Below are 21,945 nucleotides of genomic sequence, written 5' to 3' on the forward strand. Positions count from 1 at the left end.
TATATACAGTAAAAGCATTCACACCCCCAGGTCCCATACTGGGGTACTGCAATATGATTAATGCGGCGACCGGACACCCTAGGGGTGATGTGCGTGAGCGTGCTAGTGATAAGGTGCCGAGGATAGTAGTACTCACGGTTAAGTTGTCCCTTGGGGTCGGCGTGCAGTGGATGGTAAGACAGCACAAAATCTTCCGGGGCACTCTCGGTTGCAGGGAACACCAGCCAGATGGAAGTTGAGGTGCCATGGATGGTGGTGGTGTTTAGGGTGCTTGTGGCAGCTTGGCCCCTGGTTCGTGACGCCAGCACCATTAGGTGCAAATGTTGGTGGTAGTAGTAATGATGATATAAAATAAGGAGACTAGAGCTTTCCACAAACTCCCAGTACTTTACTGAAGCAGATCCACAGGTTATCAATGTATACAGAAGTCATTTACATCAAAGCAGCTTTTACAGTGATTCACATTAGTTCCCAGAAGTTGCATAAGGAATTGTCCTCTATGACAATCAGTCTATCTCTCTCTTGTTTCTCCAGGCTGGAGGGATGAACTATCTCTGCTGTCCAGTATAATCCTTTACTTTGGTATCCTCCATTAGGAATACTATACTCTGACAAATGGCCTTTTTGTCTTTAATTATGGTGGATAGCTTGTAGCTTGAGATCTCTCCACCTAATGGAAAGGAGTCTGATAAATGACAGTTACCAATTTGTCAATATCCTCATCCCCTCTCTGAGCTGCCTGGAGATACTGTGATCTTTTCCCTTCTACTGGCTGGTACACGGAGCTAAGTATGGAGTTTGGATAACTCTCCACAATGGCTGCTGAGGTTCAGCTTGTCCTCAGACATCACCCACTGACCTTCTTCTTCCTGGACTGTGCACTGAGTGAGGGGCGGAGTCAGCCCTGGGAGGCCTGTTAGAACCTCCCCCTGAGTGAGGGGAGGAGTTAGCCCTGGGAGGCCTGTTAGAACCTCCCCCTGAGGGAGGGGCGGAGTCAGCCCTGGGAGGCCTGTTAGAACCTCCCCTCTCTATGTAGCTTTATGAGAACACATTTACAAGTACAGTTTACATGAAACACAATCACAACATTAAGCAGTGTGTTTCAGGACACTGCATTAATATATAACCTTAAGCAGTAAAAAAAAAACAGGTACCAGACCTGTAGTACATAAATACAATAGACAAGGACTGCATCAAAACAGTCTCAGGGTGGGGCGCCATAGGCAGCATGTACTTTGCATTGTCCTGCATATAACCCAATGATCTGGCACCATGCTTGGAAAATACAAAGAAAATAAAAACTGAATGGATTAACCTTGCTGCAAATAGTATGTGCACAGGGTATATAAGGTATCATGTTGTACTGTATATACTGTATAAAGGACATGGTGATTGGTTTAAGTTCAATCATCCAAACTCACAGAATGTGTATATATATTATAATGTATTTGGGGGGGGTACCATCTCTCCTTGGGGAGAGAGTGTCATGATCGGCGTGAAGAGACATAGGCCATACAGGCTCCTCTGGAATTCTGTAATAAATAGGGATGCAAATGAGCTCTTCACAAGCTCTGCCTCCAGATGGGTCGAACATTGACTTATAGGATAGCTCCTTTACATCTGGTGGAATTAGAGGCAGAGCTTGTTAAGAGCTCATTTGCATCCCTTTCTTCCTATAATACTGTATACACACACATATATACAGTAATTAAAGAAAACCATACAAACCCACTTTAGTATCCTGCATCAGGGTGATCTGTATGATATGAATGGACCAGGTTACTTTGAAATCCGGATTCAAAATGGGGCTATTGTCTATATGAATATTTATGTACCGCTCCAATGACTGATATTTACCATCTCTGCATCTTGTCAACATATAAATGAATAAATGTGAGATCTCTGGCATACAGCTACAGAATGCATGTTACAGATGTGGGGCATGGGCCAAAAACTGTGGCATACTAATGGTGGATTCAGTTGAAACAGCTGTAGGAGGAACACAAGATTTGCCAGCAGCTATCATATGTGTATGGGTATTAGATGTCTAATGGATCCATGATCCAATATTATGGTGCATGCAATGGCAGCTCTATACTATGTTACAATTGTTTATGGTGGAAAAGCATTTTTAGTTTTTGAAAATAAAAATACATTTTTATTTGTAATTCTTTCATATTAGGTGCAATTTTCTCATTAGTAAGAAACCTCCTGATGAGATTAAAGTGCTCATTAATTCATACAATGGGTTTCCTGGATTCACGGTGAGTTCCTAGAACAATGTTATGTGCTTTACAAGTTCACTTCTGTGAGAATGTCAATGACATAACACAATACATAATATCATATAATATACTACTGTATTATTTAGGGGTAATGTGTTTATGGTATAACATGGTTTTATATGTCGGTGGCGTTGTTCACACTGGTGTCATAGCTTCCGTTTGTATAGGATCCATGATAGATATGTGAGATCCATAATGATCTGTTATGATCCTTTATCTTTAGTGATTGACTTATAATGGATCCAACAGGTACCCAATTGATATGCTTTTTTTTACTGCAATACATTCTGACATAAAAAATTAAAAACTGCCAGAAATGAATAAACACTAGTGTGAACTGAACCAAAAACCCATAGTTCTTTTCTGTCAAATTGCTGTAGCTATTTGAATGCTACACTACTAATCCATCTCAAGAAATTAGAATATCCTCAAAAAGTTAATTTATTTCAGTAATTCAATTCAAACTGTGAAACTCATATTATACAGCTTCAATACACACACAGTGATCTATTTCAGGCATTTATTTCCTTTAATGTTGATGACTATGGCTTACACCCAAAAGTCAGTATCTCAGAAAATTTGAATATTATGAAAAAGTTCAATATTGTAAACTCATGATGTCACACTCTAATCAGCTAATCACCACAAAATACATGCAAAGGTTTCCTAAGCCTTTAAGTGGTCCCTCAGGATGAACAATCATTGGGAACACTGCTGACTTCACAGTTGTCCAGAAGACAGTCATTAACACCCTCCACAAGGAGGGGAAGCCACAAAAGGTCATTGCTAAAGAAGCTGGCTGTTCACAGAGTGCCATATCCAAGCATATTAATGGGAAGTTGAGTAGAAGGAAAAAGTCTGGAAGAAAAAGGCGCACAAGCAACAGGGATAACCACAGCCTTGAGAGGACTTTCAAGAAAAGGCCCTTCAAGAATTGGCAGAGATTCACAAGGAGTGGACTGCAGCTGGAGTCCGTGCTTCATGAGCCACCACACGCAGGCCTATAAAGGACATGAGCTACAACTGTCGCATTCCTTGTGTCAAGCCACTTCTGACCCAGAGACAACGTCAGAATCATCTTACCTGGGATAAGGAAAAAAAGGACTAGACTACTGCTCAGTGGTCCAAAGTCCTGTTTTCAGATAAAAGTAAATTTTGCATTTCATTTGGAAATCAAGGTCCCATAGTCTGGATGAAATCCAGCGTGTCATATCAAGTCCGATGTCAGCGCAGCCGTCTACCAGGAAATTTTAAAGCACTTCATGCTTCCCTCTGCTGATAAGCTTTATGGAGATGCTGATTTCATTTTCCAGCAAACTTGGCACCTGCCCACACTGCCAAAAGTACCAATACCTGGTTTATTAACCAAGGTATCACTGTGCTTGATTGGCCAGCAAACTCACCTGACCTAATCCCTATACAGAATGTATAGAGTATTGACAAGAGACTCCAGAACCAACAATGCAGACAAGATGAAGGCCGATATCAAAGCAAAAGCAACCTGGGCTTCCATAACACTTCAGCAGTGCCAAAGGCTGATCACCTCCATAGCATGCCACATTGATGCAGTAATTCATACAAAAGGAGCCCGGACCAAGTATTGAGTGCATGTAATATACATAGTTTTTAGTAGGCCAATATTTCTGTATTAAAAATCATTTTTGAATTGGTCTTATACAATATTCTAATTTTCTGAGATACAGATTTTGGGGTTTTCATTAGCTGTAAGCCATAATCCTCAACATTAAAAGAAATAAACGCTTGAAATAGATCACTCTGTGTGTCATGAATCTATATAATATATGAGTTTAACTTTTTGAATTGAATTACCGAAATACAGTAAATTAACTTTTCAATGATATCCTATTTTATTGAGATGTACCAGTATAGTATCACATAAAGAACAAATTATTCCTTATGGAAACTGGGCAGATGTCTGTGGATGGGATCGGGTGTCAAATAAAAACTGACTCTAACAATGTTAGTGGATTATGAGGGATCCGTCACGTCATGTTGCCAGTGTGAGCAGAAACTAAGGGTACTTTCACACTAGCGTTAGAAGAATCCGTCAGACAGTTCCGTTGCCGAAACTGCCTGCCGGATCCGGAAATCCGTATGCAAACGGAATCATTGGTTTCCGGATATGGATCCGTCTCTCCGGTGTCATCCGGAAAAACGAATCCGGTATTTATCTTTTTTACAAATTTAAAGGTCTGCTTGCGCAGATCGGGAAACCAGATACGTTTTTTTTCGGAACACTTGGTATTAGATCCGGCATTAATACATTTCAATAAAAGTTAATGCTGGATCCGGCCATCCGGCAAGTGTTCCGGAATTTTGTCCGGAGAAAATACCGCAGCATACCGTAAAAGGGACAGAACTGAAGACATCCTGATGCATACTAAACAGATTGCTCTCCATTCAGAATGCATTGGGATAAAACTTTTTTTTTTTTTTCTGGTATTGAGCCCCTATGATGGAACTCAATACCGGAAAACTTTAATGCTAGTGTGAAAGTGCCCTAAGGGGGTCATTTATCAAACTGGTGTAAAGTAGAACTGGCTTAGTTGCTTATCGCAACCAATTAGATTCCTCCTTTCATTTACCAAAGGAACAGCGAATAATTAAAGGTGGGATCTGATTAATTGCTATGGGCAACTAAGCCAGTTCTACGTTACACCAGTTTAATAAATGACCCCCTAAATCTCAGTCTAATTTTAGGATTTTAACCATGTGTCATAGGCTTTGTTCAGATTCGTGTTTAGTCAAGCTTTCCTTATTTTTTTTGAACACTCAACTGTCAATGGGGTCTGTCCTAGTCCATTTAGATCTATCAGAACAAGGATCACTCACAATGTCATGGCATCTGTTATAAAGGCTCTTAATAACCAATATGTAAAAGTATGGTAATTATTATAACAAATATTTTAGGGAAAGCATTTCCTCACTGGAGTGATTGGCAGCACTGAGCCCTGTCAACCAAGTAAGTGATTGTATTTATTTTTTCCAGAGAATTCCTAGCACATTGTGACAAGATGAAATACTAAAACATTTACGGATGGTGCCCTTGCCTTACAAAGGCCATCTGATCTGTTATATGCCTGCCTAAGGAGGGGAAAGCTAGAACCAGCCCTGTACCTCACATGGATCCAGAGATCTCCCCATTCATTGCTCTGCTAGATTCATATCAAGCTGGCAGCTCAGAAGGAGTGTCCTCTCTCAGGGAGTGTCTCCCTTCTGCTGCAGCCCTTTCCCTAGCACAGCTCAGGTGGCAGTTGAAGGATGGAATTGAGCATGTGTGTCCACCTCACCAAGATGGACAGAGAAAATACAAAAAGAACAAACAGCAGGTGGCGCTATACAGATGCATTTTACAGATAGCTCAATGGCTATACTAAATATTTAATTACATGCAGCTACAAAAGTATTCAGATCCAGGGGATGGTTTGAAAACTTTTGAATATTTTTCATGGGACAACCCCTTCAAGTATTATTAGACCAACTAGCTTAGCGCTGTTAGGTTATATAATCCTTAAAGAATAATCATTTATGAAGGTCGCTGTAATTTTGTAATGTATTTATTTTACCTTTTATTGTTCCTATGTTCCGTTCTATGATGTGGTCACATGACTGTCAGGTGTGACATGTCAATGTAGCGCTTTCTTATTTCCTGTGATGTAATGTCCATAGGTAAAGCAGTGATAGAGGACTGTCTATGTAACTAGCTGGTAGGAGGAGCTATAAACTACTTGGATGTTGTTACGGGCAGTGATAGTGGAGTGTCTATGTAACTAGCTGGTAGGAGGAGCTATAAACTAGCTGGGTGTTGTTAGGGGCAGTGATAGGGGAGTGTCTATGTAACTAGCTGGGTGGGAGGAGCTATAAAATAGCTGGGAGTTGTTAGGGGCGGTGCTGGAGCGGTGGCAGAGGAAGGAGAAGTGCATCATGCGATTGGTTAGAACAGCAACAGGAAGAGCTACATACAGGCTGTGTACAAAGCAAAGTGATTGATTTACATCGTGAAAACAGATCATATCCATAGCATCATACAATAGTAATCTATACTACAAAAGGACAGGATAGGGGATAAGTGTCTGATTCGAAGGGGTCCAACAATTGGGGTCCCTGCCGATTACTATAACAGGGGGCCAATGTCCCCCAGTTCGAATGGAGTGGTGGAGACTTGTGCCTGCTGCTGCTCCATTCTACTGTAAAGGGTTGTTGGAGATAATTGAGTGCTTGCACTTGGTTATCTACAGGAGCCCGACAAACAGGGGAAAATAGGCTCTCATTTTAGTGATTAGTTGGGTCCCTTGTGGTCAGACCCCTGAAGAATAGACACTTATCCCCTATTCTATGAACACACATCCCCCCTGAGGAAGCTTACGCAAAACGTACGTTAGGGTCTTTTGGATCATTGTTTTGGTATTTATGGCATTATTTATTTAACTTATTACTATGTATTGTCCATGTACATTATATGTTATGCACTCTGCACTTTAATGGATATGTACTGAAGCTGGTTTAAATATGTTGTTTGTGGTTTGAGAAGGCATATATATATATATATATATATATATATATGTGCTCCCCATTAGGGTATCTATTTATCATTCAGATTTGATCCAACCTACAGATATATACATATATATTTTCCTTATGCCTTACCTTGTATATTTGTGATCCCTCCACCCTGTATGTTTTCCGCCACCGTCTTGTATTGTTTGTCATTGTATTTTATTGGATTTTCCCCCCGGGGAACCATAATAAAGTTTATATATACATTGTTAGTCGTGCTGCACTTCTACCACTATGTGTCTTTCTGTGTAAACCTATATGTCTCTATGGTAACAGAAAACGCTGTGTAGTCAAATCCTTCAGTCTTCCTGCTAACCTCTGGACTTTATGTAGGTTTCCTATATAGAGGATAGAAGGGAGTTTAGAAGGTGGATTAGACTACACAGAGTTTATCTGTTATTACATATACAGTAGGTTTGCACAGAAGTTGTAGGCACATAACGGTAGGAGACGTTTCATGAGACATAAAGTTGGCCAGGGCTTTTACATTTTTTGGCCAACAAGCTGTTCAGTGACAGATGCAACAGTAATCATCTTAAAAAAATTCAACACTGATCAAATTTCAACACATTTTACCAAGGTTATACAAAAATGAGCCTCTTTCAAGATGAGAATGTTCGTTTGGAGTCATTTAAAAAATGGCCTTCAGATGCCAAAAAAGATACTGCTTCAATTGCCCGAGCAGGATTTTACTACACAGGTAAGATCTGAGAAATAACTCATCAAAAGTTTCATGTGATTCATTGCTACCAATCTGGTGGAACCATGAGTAAGATGTTTCAGTAAAATGATGGACACATGACAGAAACCAACGGGCCCCATTGGTGCCCACCATTTTATATGGAGATGTTATTTCTTGATATTTCCTCCAAGTAAGGCCTCTTGCACACGAACAAATGCAATGCACGGGCACTGACCATGGGCCAGCCGCATGCGGATTGCAGACAAGTTCTATCTTTTTGCGGAACAGAAGCACGGACCGAAACCCCGCGAAAGCACTCCGTAGTGCTTCTGTTATGTGGTTCCGTTCCGCACCGTTTCTCCAGATTTGCGGACCCATTCAAGTGAATGGGTCCGCATCCGTGGAGCGAAATGCCCATGGCCAGTGCCTCGTGCATTGCGGACCCGCCATATGCGGGCCGCAATACGGCCACGGTGGACACACGGTCGTGTGAAAGAGGCCTAAAAGAAATATGTTTTTATTTTTCAACTTTAGGTAGAGGAGATATTGTCCTGTGCATCTCTTGTGCTGGCTGTGTATATAACTGGGAGGAAAATGATGAACCCTGTAAAGAACACGCCAAGTTTATCCCTGAGTGAGTCACATGTATTTTCTTATATGTAGAAAGTAGGCCTATGTTTGTGGTGTAGGATCTGCATCTATGATTCACATATCCATCGCTTATTATGAGCCCGGTGTATGTCAACAGGGTGTCGACAGTTCAATACAAAAATACCTATACTATGCAGTATAGGCTTTTTAGAATGGGAGTCAATGGGCATACAGTTGCATAGATTGAGATTATATGTGTGGTGTATATATGGGGATTTTTTGCCATAGTATACCATAGTATAGGCCAGATGTGCGTCATCAACATAGTGATCAGAACTCCAGCGGATCCACCGCCACATATAGGGGTTATTAAGATCGGTGTCTAAAATGTCGGTCTTAATAAATGAATCCCATAATGTTCATTTTAGGGGTTGTCTTCTTTAAACAATGCATTTAAGGTCAACTGACCATAGGCTGAGAACCAGCTGGTGGTCATATATTTCTGAAGTGACTTCATAAGATACATTTGCATCAATCTAATGATAACTTTTTATTAAGCTATAACCTTGAAGGTACAACAGGCCGCCTCCCCCCAGGGCCCTCCTATCGCGACCCAGGTTTAGTAGGAATGCTGAGTGGTGTAGTGCGTCTTAAATGTCTCTTTATGTGTCACAGTGCTCCTATCTGGATACTGCTGGACCCCAGACTTTGGCTCCGAAGCAATAAAAAGGGGAAGAATTGAGAGGGATTGGAAAGAATAACTTGAGTCCAAACCTTGAGATGAAGTTTAACAGAAGCTTTACTTTGAATAAATGTTTAATTCAACAGCTTACAGGCTTTGTCTTGGTTCCAGCAGGCTTTAGCATTAAACTGGCAGGCAAACTCAACTCTTCTATTTCTTTCTCTCACTCTGCTGTACTGACAAACTGACTGGATAACTTGGCTTCTTCTTTATGCTGCACTTCTCTCTTTAATCAGACTTAGCTTTAGCCGAGGAACTAATCTCCTGGCTCCTGAGGCTTCTATGCTTCTGCCTCCCTGGCCAGCAGAGCTTAAAGTGCTCTGGCTGGCATGGGCATGTCCAGCAGAAACGTTCCCCCTGCACACCCTTCCCCTTAGTGTAAACTACACTAACTTCTAACTGGTCCCCACCCTTCCTTAAGGAAATAGGGCTAGCCCACTTCCCTACAGAGGGGGGTTAGAATGGAATGGAATGCTCCATTCTACCTACATACAGCTCTGCAGTGTTTGCTTCCACCTACTGGTGAACCAGCAACATTACATGAACATTTACATAACATTAATATAAATGCACAGTGTTGGGGGACCTTGAAATAAATATATAGGTGACATACAGGTTAGACCATAAAAGATAGAAGCAAGGTGCAGAAATGGTAACACCACTCTGGGATGTTACAAAGGCAGGGGTAGACTGGGAACTTAAAGTGGCCCTGGTAAAAAAACTAAAAGTGGCCCCATTTTGTAGGCCAATACATGTAGGCAGGGACAACAGAAGTAGGCAGGGCCAGCAATACTGTAGTGCAAAACAAAATGCAGCCCCTGGAGAACCAAATACCACAGTGTAGCATAAACTACTGCCACCTGTGCCACAATATTAAAATGAATCATTGTCCTAAGGAAGGCAATACAGTTGAATTCAGGAGGGAGCTTGCAGCCATTGGGCAGGTGAATAAGCGCAGATGCTGCTACATTAATTAGTGCTGAAAGAATCAGATCTTTATGTACCTGGCTGGCGGCCATGAAGAGGGCTTAGGCAGCCCCCTGGGCAATGGCCCATCTGGAAATTTCAATGTAGGGTCTATGGCCAGTTCGCCCCTGCTTGAGGTTGCTTTTTCTGCACTTTTGCTTTTTAGTGGTGTTTTTTGCACCTCCATTTTTGGTGCATTTTTTGCAGTAAATAGAGCTCCAAAGGTTAGCTAAAGGTCTATGGGAAATATGAAATGCACCTGTGACGAATACCAGACCTTGTGCCCGCTTGACGTAACCTACGTCAAGCTTACGAGACGCGGTATTGTCACGGGTTACCAAAGTGTGACGTTACTCCCTCCAGAGGAGCAGGTAAGGTCAGCTTGGTACAGTTTACACAGACACCTCTTGTCCACGCAGGTACAGAGAGGCAACAAGCTGAGAGAGCCTTTTCACTGCCGCAGTGAAAACAGTGCTGTCTTAGCCCGGGTATCTTCCACCAGCTTCTCGTTTGATAAAAGCCCGGTCCGCTAACGGGATTATATAGGGTGAGAAACCAACCCGCGGTAGCTTATAACTAGGCCGAAACACGGACGTGGGGATTCGTGATCGAGATACAAGATAGCACAAGATTAAATTATATATTTAATCGCCTTAAGGGCACACTAGATGACACAGTATACACAGACAATATATACAGTTGTCTGAGGTTACAGATACAGGTGATATAGGTACAACAAGGTTAAGCAGAGCAAAAGTCAGTTACCGGGTCGATGAAAGTCCCTTTGGGTTATGATGGTGGAATAGTCCTCGGCTGCAGTCACATGGGGGCAGTGATATCAGCTGGTTCCCGGTCTCTCCAAACACATTGGCATGATGTGACCCCCTTCAGAAAAGACAACGCCCGCTGGCTTGCATGGGCTTATGACCTATAGCCGGCCGCTCCCCTCCCCGCCTCTGGGAAGGGTCCACCCCTCCTTCTCTGGTGCTGGCAGCAAATGATCCATAAAACCCCTTAGGGCTCATAGCCCCAGACCAGAATGTCACAGGAAAATGGTTCCGGGCCCAATTGATCCGCCTGGGTTCCGGCTACAACTAGAGTCCAAGCATGGTACCGTTATTTGGTTTCTATGGGGAGATATGTATATCTTCCCTCCCGGGCTCCTAGCATCAAGCCAGAACCACATGGATATTTGGCTTTGCCCCAGGATCGCAAAAAGATAAACGAATTATGCATGGGTTGGATGAACGATTCATAATTCCTTATGAAATGTAGGTGCCAACATGTCTGGGAGGTATCATTGATCCTAGGCAAGGGCTGAGACCTCCTGCTGGGGGTTTTCCTGCAGGATTAGCTTGCCTCCAACCTGGCTGGTTGAGGTGTGACTTTATCCACCTGGGGCCTCCTTGAAGCCTGGACCCCTGGGGCTTCCTCCCTTGCTAGCTGACAGCAGATGGCTGGGGGGGGGGTGAGAACATATTTTGCATGTACACTGACTGGGTACATGCCAAAAGGTGAATCAAATGACAATCAGGGCTGCCAGTACATGATAATCCATATTCCTCACAGCACCCAATGCCCATTTACTTTTCTGTGGGCCTATTAACATTATAATCTGTGTTTTGCAGCTGTCCATTTTTGCTAAAGACAGAGACAACACCTGAAGATCTGAAAAATGTAAGTAACAGACATAACAGGGATTCTCCAGGATCAGAAAGGCATTGCTGTTTTCTACCTAAAATGGGACCGCCGTTGTCCACAATTAGCCTCATTCCTTTCAATAAAGTGTTGTCCTTCTGAGGGGAACACCGGGTCGCTACCTCTTGAAGAGGATTGGTACACCAAGCAGATGGTCCAGGTGGACCAGGAAGTACCAGTCCAAGATACCAGAGGTACAGTTGTAGTCAGCAGGCCGAGTCGTAACCAGGAGCGACCGTTCAGGACCAAAGGATGAGGCAGAGGCAAAGTCAGACAAGCAATGGGTCAGGGCAGGTGGCACAGGTACAGGTCAGGCAATCCGGTCAGCAACAGGAGAGTCGGGAAAGCAGGCAGGGATCAAACAGGTAGCGGAGTCCAGATATACAGGAACACAAGGAGAGATAACAGCAACCTTTGCAGGACACAAGGACCTTTGACGCTCAGGAGTCTGGGAAGGGGGCTGAACCACTAAAATAGGTGCAGGATGGCTGGGATTAGTCACACAGGTCCCGCGCAAAACCCTTACATCACAGGAAGTGATGCACGCCGGCCCTTACCGAGGAGCTACAGGACACAGGCTAGAAGGCATGCTGTGTTCAGGGAAGAAAGGAAACTATGGAGCAGATTCCATAAGGTACAGCATCTGCAGGCACAGAGTCCAGGACTGGAGCAGTGCATGGAGAGACACCGGCAGCAGATCACCGCTGCTACTTTCCCTGTAATGCAGCTGGACGCAGGCGGCCAGGATAGAGGCAGCGAGGAAGGGGAGTGCTCGTCCGAGCATGGAGCCTGGGACCGCGGCGATGAGTAGGCGAACACCGGCGAACCACAACCACTGTTACACTTAAAATCAAGAAAATTCAAATTAAATTCTTACAATTTTTCTGCAAGTTTTGGATTTTTTTTTTATAAATAAAGGTAAAACATATCAACTTAAATTTACCACAATTTACCACATAAAGTAGCTCAAGTCAGATTTGCAAACCTTGGCTGGGTCCAGAAGGAGTTAAAGGGGTATTCCCATCTTAGACAATGGGGGCATATCGCTAGGATATGCCCCCATTGTCTGATAGGTGCGGGTCCCACTGCTAGGACCTGCACCTATATCAAGAACGGAGCGGGGAGCGCTGTGGCTAGAGGACCCCAGATTTCCCAGGGTCCCTCCACCACCAAGCTAATCCCCGCCTCTCCCATAAAAGTGAATGGGAGTGTGCCGCGCATGCGCGGCCCATGCTTCCATTCATTTCTATGGGGCAGACGGCAATAGCCGAGCCAGCACTCGGCTATTTTCAGCGGCCCCATAGAAATGAATGGAGGGCGGCTGCGCATGCGCAGTGCGCTCTCCTTCACTTTCGGAGCTCCGTTCTCGACATAGGTGCGGGTCCCGGGACCCGCACCTATGAGACAATGGGGGCATATCCTAGCGATATGCCCATTGTCTGAGATGAGAAAACCCCTTTAAACTGCTATCAATATTTACATTGTACCAGTTTAGGGGGTTTTCTGAGGCTCATCTACCCTCCTTAATTAACCCTAACTGGCCTGCAGAAGAACATTTCCACTAAAATTACCTAAAGGCCCCCTGCACACGATCAGGATTGCGTGCAGATTTTCCGCGCGGATTTGCGTGCGGAAAATCCGCACCGTAGGTCATGTACATTGTATTCTATGAGAATTTTAAATTCTCAATGCACACGATGCAGATTTTTTCGGCGCAGATTTTGACCTGCGGTGCGATCCGCACCGAATCCGCACGCAAATCCGCATGCAAATCCGCACCAATTAATGCGGATTGACCGCACAGATTTGCCTGCGAACACCTGCGGATTTCAGTGCGGATTCTCCGCACATGAATCCTGAACGTGTGCATGTACCCCTCCATTCACACGTCCGTAGAGTATTGCGGATCCGCAATACACCCGGCCGGCACCCCCCATAGAACTGCCTATTCTTTTCCGCAATTGCGGACAAGAATAGGACATGTTCTATTTTTTTGCGGAGCTCTCCACATCTCTTCCGGCCTCATATAGAATGAATGGGTCCACACCCGTTCCCAATTTTGTGGAATGGATGCGGACCCATTTGCTGACGTGTGAATGGACCCTAAAGTTGCATGAATCGGCTGCTCTAGAACCCTGGCATGTTCCAGAACTGGTATCTACTATACAGAACAGAACTATATAGTGGTAGATACTAGTTCTGTATAGGCACTCTACAGACTATAAAAGTGATACCTCCTGTGAATTACAGGAGACGTTTCTCTGTAGTCTTCGCTTTGCCTTTTGTTCTCCATTTGGTTCAAACCACTATGAAGACTTCTCTCGACCATGACCTGTCTCGGCAAAATTTGACACCCAGACATCTTTGGTTCCTCACTTTTTCAGCACCATCTCCAATTATTTCCCACCCTTTACACAAATTGCCTATCTATAGCGCCCTAGATGGTAATAATGCCACCCTTTTGTACTGTCTTTAGGCTCCTGACAGAGGATTTAAAAGAGGATTAAATGATTTGTTAGAACATAACATTAAATGGAACCTGTCACGTGGAACATGTTGTTTGTGCTGCAAGCAGCATGTTATAGAGCAGGAGGAGCTGAGCAGATGGTTTCATGGGAAAAGATTCTGTTTGTAATTTATTTATTAAAACTCCTGCTCGTTCTGGGCTGTCCGCATCTGTATGTCCCACAAAAAAAAAATAGAGCATGTCCTATTCTTGTCCATTTTGCGGACAAGGATAGGCATTGTTATAATGGATCCGCAAAAAAATGGATGCCATATGGAACGTCATCAGTTTTTTTGGATCTGCAATTTGCGGACTGCAAAACACATACGGTCGTGTGAATGTAGCCTAATGGACATATATCTTTTGTCAATCATCTCCTTATGAATGACTATTGTATCAGCGGAATTGTATTATTATTCATTCAATTCTTATGTGCAGCCTGATGAAGAAAAGAAGGACGTCCACATGAAAGTCAGCGGTAAGTATTTAATATACCCCATATTTATATGTGCTGTTAATGCTATCTAACATGCTTTTAATCATTGTTTTAGTCATGAGACACAATGAGCAACATTTTGTGTAGCAATTTAAAGACCATCTATCAGCATAATCAAGGGCAGGGTATTGAGAGCATGGGGGCGCTGCGCTAGCGGTGCTCCTAGTGCTATGGCCAACTCCCTGGTGCTCCAAATAGCTGATTTACATAAGAATAAAAATGTATATGTCTCAGCATTTATTAAGCCTTTAGAGAAAATAAATATATATCGCTTTACTCAGCATTATCAACCCTACCAGGCAATATGCCTGGCTTAATAGGGTTAATTATTATGACAGAGGCTTTCTAAAGTTTTTTTTCTGGTGACATACTCTTTGTAAAATACCATCCTCTGGATCACCTTGGATCAGCTGTTTGAGAAGGCACCGGCGCTAGCAGTAGTGCTGCTTCCCTCTCTCAGCTCACCAAGCACAGCGCCGTACATTGTGTAGCAGCTATGTTTGGTATTGCAGCGCAGCCCCATTCACTTCAATGGGGAGAGCTGCGCCTAAGCCATGTGACTGATGAAAATTACGTCACGCAGCCTAGGAAAAGCTGGAGAAGGCCATGGCATCACTGCCAGTACCGCTGCCTTCTCAAACAGATATTTGGAACTTAGAAAAAACACTTGAAAACCCCTTTAATGTCTTGTATGAAAGCCCCAATATTCTGCCCTTATAATGCAATGTTATTTCACTCTTTTAATGAATCTGTCATGATATTTTTACCCCCTCAAACTTCTGTAATGGTTGGATAGATGAAAAGACGCTGATTGTAAATATATAAACTTTGTCTCAGTACTCACTTGCATCACCCTGCACTCCGCCTACAAGGTCCATGTGCTGAAGCTCTTAGGAGTCCTCTCCATTATATTGCAGACCTTATGATTCCCAGGCTGTGGGGGAACAGAGAACTGAAATAAGAATTACATATTCAGAATTAGCATCTTTTCACCTGTCCAGCCATTACAGATCTTGGGGAATTTTCTTTTTTTTAATATAAACTTTTATTTTTATTTTCATAATACAAAATCAAAAATAGGTTTAACAACACAAAGTCTGAGTCACAATGTACTAAGACATTTAGGGTAGACAATTGTATGACATATCGAACTCCACAGTACATTTAACTCAGGCCTCATATTGTCTATCTAAACTAGATTACCCCCCACCCTAAACAAAGCCACCACCCCCTATCCCCCCCCCCAAATGGTTATCTCGGTAGGCACCGTAGATGCTCCCCCAAAGGGTTATGTGTTATCTTCATCTCTCTCTCTCCTCCCCCACCCCTCCGCCCCCTCCCAGTCAACCGCACTGGCACTGTTCGGCAGCAGCTAGTTGTCACCAACTGCATATTCCTCAAACCTCTCAATCTTTACCAGTACGTTTTTCCACTAATATTAGGCGATCTATCAGAACCCCACTCTCTTGCGATGACAACTCTCGCCACCATTAGACCTCTTGTCCAGACTCTTTTTTTCCTGACTGATGGAGGGATACAGCCCAACACTGCCACCTCCAAATCAAGTGGAAGGGATACCGAGGACTCTACACTTAAAGCGCGGAGAACCTCTTTCCAATAAAATTGCAGATCCGAACAACTCCATATCATATGTATATAATCAGCGGCTTCTTCTTTACATTTCCAGCAATTAGATTTTCGTTCTTTATAAATCTTACTTAGCAATAGTGGGGTCAAGTATGTTCTATGAATAATATTAAAAGAAATAATCCTAAAATTACTGGAAATCGTTGCCCTTTTTATATTTTTATATATATTCCCCCATTCTAATGTGTTTGATCCTATATCCTTCGCCCATTTTTCCTCACTTGTAAACTTTACTATATCTTGGGGAATTTTCTATGGTGACAGATTCCCCTTTATCTCCCCCTTCTTTCCCTGTGAACCACCCCTAATATATCTCCCCATCCGTTCCCTTTTGCTCTTTCTTCTACACTTGAGACCTCTTCTCCCTCCATCCTAACCACCACTTATCGTGAATATGTTTGTATGTGGTTACTACTGATCTTTGGTAGTGTTATCTTGGGTTGTTTATGTAAGATGATGTACTTTCCAGGCCACACATGTATATACTATTTGTTTCAAATAGCGTGTACAGGCATGGCACAGCAATTAGTGGTGAGCATGTGGATCTTGCTCTGGGCTGTATTGGGTATGGGCAGCCTAGTGTCCCTGGGTGTTTGGTCTCAGTGGGGGTGCCTTGGGTGAATCTTTGCCACTGGTGAAGGTAAGCTTAGCTATGACTCAGTCTGTGATATATGTGAATTTTTATGATGTTAATAATAATTATACATTGTGTATTGACAGATTCAATCACCTATAATAAATTCTGCCCTGTGGAAGTCATGGAATTAAGAAAATCTCTGATGGAATTGTATAATAATCCTACATTCAGAAAATCATTCCCATTTCCAGGCTCCTCTCATGTTTCTATTGATTTGAGCTTACTGTTTGCAGATGTGTTCTTTGCACTCAAGAGCGTCACAAACAGGACATTGAATGTCCTGACATTACCAGAAATTCTAACAGATCTGAACGACATCACCATGATAGAAGGGGAAGCTGGCAGCGGTAAATCTGCTCTTCTCAGGAAGATTGCCATTCTGTGGGCCTCTGGGTCCTGTCCTGTACTTAGCAGGTTTAGTCTTGTGTTTTATATTTCCCTTTCTTCTACTGGAAGAGAGCAAACTATGAGTGATATCATCTGCCAACAACTCATCGGATCCTCAACTTCTCTGACAGAAGACAGTCTAGCAGAAATGATAAAGCAGTTTAAGAACCAGGTTCTGTTCTTGCTGGATGACTACGGCATGATAGACTCATCTCCAGAATCCATAGAGGAACTAATAAAAATGAACCACTGGAATAGAGTGAGTCTGGCAGTCACTGTGAACCCAGATAAGGGTCGTAATCTTCGCCAATATGCAAGGACTATACTGAGCATCCAAGACTTTCCCACCTGTAGCTCCATCTTTTTTTTAAAAAATCTTTTCTCACACAATTTATCAATTGTGGACAGAATTACCAATGAGCTGATATCTACTGACACATTGCGGTTAGTTTTAAAGTCTCCTCTTTTTGCTTTCTGCTTATGTGTTTTATGGGTACAAGACCCAGCTGAAAAAATATCAGGGGACATGATGGTATGGAAGTCCTATCTGATGCATGTCATGTTGAGATATCCTACTGAAAGAGAGAAAATAAATGCTGTTGTGTCTTCATGTGAAGAATTTGCAATTGAAAGCATCTTTAAATTACGCTTCGAATTCACACACGAGGACCTAAGAGAATCTGCAGTGAACGTCAATGATGCTGTTAAATATAAAATATTGAGCATGTTCACCGCACAGAGACTCCGACCCATTTTTAAATTTCTTCACCCTTCATTTCAAGAGTTTTTAGCTGGAAAACGAATGAATGAACTTTTGCAGTCTGGAGATGCAACAGAGAAGGAGAGAGGCTTGTCGTTCCTCCAAAGCATTAATACCATCTCAAAAGTCCATGGACGTTTCTTCTATTTCTTAAAGTATACATGCATGCATTCCCCTGAAACTACAGCAATGGTCATCTCCCATATGTTCAGTTTACTGGAAAGTAGAGAAGTATTTCATGGTCAGCGAGATAAAAAGGATATTCACCTACAACAACACCCTGAACTAAAAGTCATGGACATATCTGACAATTTATTTAAAGAGATGGACATTTTTAAAAGCCTTATCAACGTTCCAGGCATGGACTCTCATGATTATATGATTGAAGGTATATTGAGTGCGGCTATTGCAATAGCTAATGAGAGCAATCACCTGCCTCACTGTGTACCCATCCTATTGATGTTTCTCAAAGGAAAAACAATATCTGTGCTCTTGTCAAAACCAAATATGAGACTGCTTGGATTTCTTCATAGATATCCAGAAGGACTTTCGTTAATGGAGAGAATGGAAATACATGTACCTCAAGCTACTATGGGTTTAAACCTGAATTTTTTGACTAGTGAGAGCTTTAGATCTATGTGGCCTGTCCCAACGGTTGATGAGGACTATTACAAAGCATTTGAGCTTTCATCTGATCTTCTAAAAAGGGCACGTATGCCAGAATTGGATTATATGGGTGTAAACATTGATGATCTATCCACCCTTGGCTTCACTCCAGACATTCACAGGATCATGTCACTTACTGTCAAAGTGCATGGTTGTCCCGTTGAGAGCGACAACATCCTGGTTAATATTATGTTTTTCTGTAGTCTTTCCACTCAAATTGATCTGGATTTAAACAGTTGCCCAGGATTTCTTGAAAATTTGTGGCCCTGCATAGATGAATACAAAACCTCCATTGCCAGTCTCAGTATTACATTTACAAAGCTGACCGTAGAGGACCAAGAATTGATTACCCATCTGACTGCATTGCAAAGTCTGAAGATAATTTCAATGCCACCACCAGGTTAGTAATGCAGCCCAAACAGCCTAATGACTTAATATGTATTACTTTATATAGTTATTCAGGCTGGTTCTCCCCCTACTTTAAGACCCTGACACTGTGTCATACTGTACATCAAATCCATACAAATCTATGACTCCATTCTATGCATTTTAAGAGGCACATGCAATCTGTGTGGAAAAAAAAAATCTTGCTTCTATGCATGCTACATTATGAAGTTACTGTATTCTCCCCTAGAAAAGTTGCTTCCTGGGGAGAATATAGTGCCTTAAAGGGATTTTCCAGGGTGACCATGTTTTTTAACAGATATGTTTATGTACTTGCTTACATCATATACATCTTTCCCCATGCCCCCATTTTCATCATGTAAACCAATCACTCTGGTTTGTTTCCATCTTGTATGTAGCATTTCCTGTTACTGTATCCAGCCAATCCCATGATGCACTTCTCTTTTCTCGCCCATATTCATTGGGGGACACAGGAACTGTGGATATAGCTATGTCCTCTAGGTGGTGTTGACACTAGTAAAAGCTGTTAGCTCCTCCCCTGGCAGCTATACCCCCTCCAGCCTGGAGAGAGAGCTACAGTTTTTTCTAGTGTCAATTCTCTGCAGGGAAGCTCCTGAAGATTTTTTATTTTAGTTTCTTATTTTACTTTCTTCTTTTACAGGTGGGAAACAGTGGACGCCTCGACTCCCTGTTCTCCCGGGGAGAGCACGCCAGCGTTGGTTTGCCACGCTGCCTCCTCCCCCACAAGAAGACAAGGTGGACCAGGGCAGCCTTGCTCCCCTGCATCCCGCCAGCTGAAGGGTCACCCGTCCAAGTCCCTCTTCCAGCTTCCTGCCACCAGTAGCTGAAGGGGTGACCCTGCTGGACCAGAGGAATGGTGAAGACGGCTGGACAGATAAGTGATGCCTGCTCCAGGCTGTCCTACCCCCCCCCACCACCCCTCTCTCCACTTGCCCGCAGTACAGAGCTCGGCAGTTCCCTTCTGGGACACAGCAAGGTTTTTTTTTCTATACCGTCTTCCACAGGACCCCGAGCGAGCCATTCAGTCCCTCCCGGACCAGGGAGTCATCTCTCCCGTTCCCCCGGCAGAAAGGTTGAAGGGGTTCTATTCAAACTTTTTCGTGGTTCCCAAAAAGGAGGGCTCGGTGCGCCCTATCCTGGACCTAAGACTGTTGAACAAGTTCCTCCATCTCCAGCGGTTTCGGATGAATCCATAATTGCTTCTCTAGAGCAGGGGGAATTCCTTTCAGCCATAGATATCCAGAACGCATACCTCCACGTTCCAATCGCGCGGAGTCACCAGTGTTTCCTGAGGTTTGTGATAGCAGACTGCCATTACCAGTTTGTCGTCCTCCCATTCGGGTTGGCAACTGCGCCTCGGGTCTTCACGAAGATTCTAGCCCCTCTTCTCGCCCTGCTCTAGTCCAGAGGCATATTCCTCATGCCTTATCTGGATGATATCCTCATCAAGACCCCCTCGTTTGCTCAGACATCGAACAGCGTACAGATCACGCTGGAAGCCCTGGCCCCCTTCGGTGGTTGGTCAACCTGCGGAAGTCTTCTCTGACGCCCTCCAGACAGTTGGTCTTTCTAGGTATGCTTCTAGACACGGATGCGGCACGGATTCGCCTCCCTCCGGACAAGCAACTGGCCTTACACCGTTCCGTGACAGTTCTCCTAGCCTGCAGACTTCCGTCCATTCGACTATGCATGAGGACGTTAGGGAAGATGGTGGCCTGTTTCGAGGCGATTCCCTTTGCCCAGTTCCACTCTCGCACGTTCCAGAAAGCAATCCTGTCCTCCTCGGACAAATCCTCCGGGAGCCTGGACTATCACATCCGCCTCTCTCCTCAGGTGCGGTCGTCCCTTTCTTGGTGGCTGTCGGTCCCAGTTCTCGGAAGTTCCTTCCTTCTGATCTCCTGGACAGTTGTCACCACCGACGCCAGTCTCCTGGGTTGGGGAGGGGTGCTTCCCCCCAGGACAGTCCAAGGCACATGGTCTCTGTCGGAGTCCAAGCTCCCGAAGGGTCACCCCGTACAGAGTCCAGTCTGACAACGCCACGGCGGTGGCGTGTATCAACCACCAGGGGGGAACATGCAGCCTTGCGGTGATGCAGGAAGCTGCCGAGATCTTACGGTGGGCGGAGGCCCATGTACCGGCAATTTCAGCAATCTACATCCCGGGTGTGGAGAACTGCACTGCGGACTTCCTCAGCAGGACCACGATAGACCCGGGCGAGTGGTCCCTCCACCCAGAGGTATTCTAGGCAATCTGTCTCCGCTGGGGTCGCCCTGACGTGGACTTGATGGCCTCGAGGCTCAATCAGAAGCTTCCCACCTTCCTCTCCCGCGCAAGGGATCTGGAAGCTTGCGGCGTGGATGCCCTGATCTCCTCTTTGCAGGGGTTCTCCCTCCTTTATGTGTTTTCCCCCTTCGCCTCCTGCCCAGGGTTCTACGGAAAATCAGGATGGAGGGCATTCCGACGATTCTCGCCGCCCCAGATTGGCCCCGTCGCGTGTGGTACGCCGACCTCGTTCTCCTTCAAGGAGACGCCCCCTGGTTACTGCCCCTCAGAGACAACCTACTTTCGCAGGGACTCGTCTTCCACCCGTGATTAAGGTCTCTTGGTATGACGGCGTGGCCATTGAGACCGCCATTCTAGCGCACAGAGGGTTTTCGACGGATGTCATCTGCACTATGATTCATGCCAGGAAGCCTACGTCATCCAGGATCTACTACAGGACCTGGAGGCCCTTCCTGGGTTTCTGTGAAAGCAGAAGTATTCCACCACTTTGTTTTTCTCTCCCCACGGTCCTGTCCTTTCTTCAATCAGGATTCAACCTTGGTCTAGCCCTTAGTTCCTTGATGGGTCAGGTATTGGCGCTCTCTATCCTTTTCCA

At 44.1% G+C, this 21,945-nt stretch overlaps 1 protein-coding gene across 3 annotated transcripts in view; it reads left to right on the forward strand.

Annotated features, from left to right (window-relative positions):
* Positions 1-21,945, forward strand: part of LOC122924695 (NLR family apoptosis inhibitory protein) — a 76,502-nt gene that overhangs the window by 38,037 nt on the left and 16,520 nt on the right. The window contains exons 3-9 of one of the 3 annotated variants that reach the window (XM_044276039.1): positions 2,183-2,264; positions 5,217-5,268; positions 7,444-7,563; positions 8,080-8,179; positions 11,473-11,521; positions 14,487-14,526; positions 16,912-19,041. In XM_044276039.1, the coding sequence (XP_044131974.1) occupies positions 2,183-2,264; positions 5,217-5,268; positions 7,444-7,563; positions 8,080-8,179; positions 11,473-11,521; positions 14,487-14,526; positions 16,912-19,041 (2,573 nt within the window). The remainder of the gene's footprint in view (positions 1-2,182; positions 2,265-5,216; positions 5,269-7,443; positions 7,564-8,079; positions 8,180-11,472; positions 11,522-14,486; positions 14,527-16,911; positions 19,042-21,945) is intronic. The other 2 variants (XM_044276041.1, XM_044276040.1) reach the window with 2 other exon arrangements.

This window comes from Bufo gargarizans, chromosome 1 (genome assembly GCF_014858855.1).
Source record: "Bufo gargarizans isolate SCDJY-AF-19 chromosome 1, ASM1485885v1, whole genome shotgun sequence".
NCBI lineage: Eukaryota > Metazoa > Chordata > Amphibia > Anura > Bufonidae > Bufo > Bufo gargarizans.